Below are 1,500 nucleotides of genomic sequence, written 5' to 3'. Positions count from 1 at the left end.
TTATCATAAAATTTTAATTGCATTATACCAATAGTGTGTCTCAGAACAACAAAATTGTACAGACGAAACAAACACCAATGCATCAGTTACGCAAAAAGAGCATTGGAGGAACGAAACACACAGGTTTACAGAAGAACGGTAGCGCTGACTGTCCAACATGATGGGTTGTTCAGATGTTCTTGAGCTTCTTCATCTTGGACGGTGGCCAGCTGCCCTTCTTCCTCAGCCGCCTCTTTTGGACGAGCCGCCTGCGCCGCTGCCTCAGCTTCTTGGCCGCCTTCATCCGTGCCCTCTGCTCCAGGATCATCTTCTGCTTGGACTCGAGTGGCATTTCCTCGATCGAAGCCGCTGGTTTTGGCTTCTCCGGTTGCTCTGCTGCATCAGCTGCACCAGCATCCGCGGAGGCATGGACAATTACCAGCATCTTCTTGGAAGGAGATACATGGCTGAAGGAGGCAGTATTCTTGCACTGCAGTCTCAAGGCTACAAGAATAGAGATGACAAACGGCACTTAGTAGGATCCCTTCTTACCATGCTGTAAACTTTGAAATTCTGTGCTCATGTATGTTGCATGGGTCATCATAGAAAATGAAATGCACCGTGGATAACCTTAGTGTGCTCACTAATAATACCATTAAATGGAACTGCTGGATAAAGATATGGCCGGTATATTCACTTACTCATCTGTGAAAACTCGAAAACTGCGGGGTTGCCGCAGTGTGTTTAATGATATATCATCAGCTGCCTATAGCCTACGCCCATAAGGCAATTGATAGTAGCACTATGTTTGAAAGGAGAAATATTTGTAGCCCTAAAGATGTTCGTAACACCTAACTGAAGTAATATGTAGCCTAGCAGAGGAAAACAAACATAAATTTTCCAAGAACCGTTGCAGGCAGAGTGCTTGAAGAAATTCCCCGACGAATCATTCCATCGTGGAGAGGCGGAAATATCGCGACTCGAATTGCGCACGCTCAAACTAATTCCCCATCTAATTCTCCGTCAGAATTTGAAGCGAGGGATAACTCCGTTAAGTACTTAGACTAAGTTGTCAACCTTCAACGCATGTACGGGGCAATGGAAAGGGCCGGTGCCAGGCAAAGGAGGCACAAGGGCTGCTTACCGGAGGAGGGGACGACATTGCTGGCGGCGGAGGCGGTGGAGAGAGCTCGGGCACGAGGAGGAGATGCAGATGAGGAGGCGAGGAAAGAGACAGTGGGGGATAGGAGGAGCGCCATGGGTGCGGATTTGGGCTCTGGCCTATCCTATGCGGAAGAAGACCACCTCCCCCAGGAGGATAAGCTTGTGCGGAGCGAGTGCGCTGCGCTCTGATCACAAATCAACGGTTCGATTTAGTCACACTTGAAAGGGGTGGAGAAAGTGAGAGAAGCTCTCAAAGTCTCAAGTCTCAGCCAAGAAAAGATAAGCATAATGTAATAAGGTAGAACGAAAAGAAAATCATAGCGAAGACATAAGATTTTAACGTGAAAAACCTCTTTA

At 47.5% G+C, this 1,500-nt stretch overlaps 1 protein-coding gene across 1 annotated transcript; it reads right to left on the bottom strand.

Moving 5' to 3' along the window:
• LOC127342540 (large ribosomal subunit protein cL37) lies at positions 1-1,295 on the bottom strand. Its single transcript, XM_051368512.2, has 2 exons — positions 1,124-1,295; positions 1-483 (listed from the first exon to the last, which is right to left on the bottom strand). Exons 1-2 carry the CDS (start codon positions 1,236-1,238, stop codon positions 170-172), a joined length of 429 nt encoding a protein of 142 aa, XP_051224472.1. The 5' UTR covers positions 1,239-1,295; the 3' UTR covers positions 1-169.
• Between the last annotated feature and the right edge of the window lie 205 nt (positions 1,296-1,500).

Source organism: Lolium perenne, chromosome 3, assembly GCF_019359855.2.
Source record: "Lolium perenne isolate Kyuss_39 chromosome 3, Kyuss_2.0, whole genome shotgun sequence".
NCBI lineage: Eukaryota > Viridiplantae > Streptophyta > Magnoliopsida > Poales > Poaceae > Lolium > Lolium perenne.
This window is presented reverse-complemented; position numbering and strand designations above follow the sequence as displayed.

Bases quoted from the DNA above. Each gene is read 5' to 3' on its own strand.
- LOC127342540 (XM_051368512.2), bottom strand. From the start codon at position 1,238: ATGGCGCTCCTCCTATCCCCCACTGTCTCTTTCCTCGCCTCCTCATCT. The intron at 484-1,123 runs GTAAGCAGCCCT...CTATTCTTGTAG, and splicing joins CAATGTCGTCCCCTCCTCCG to CCTTGAGACTGCAGTGCAAG.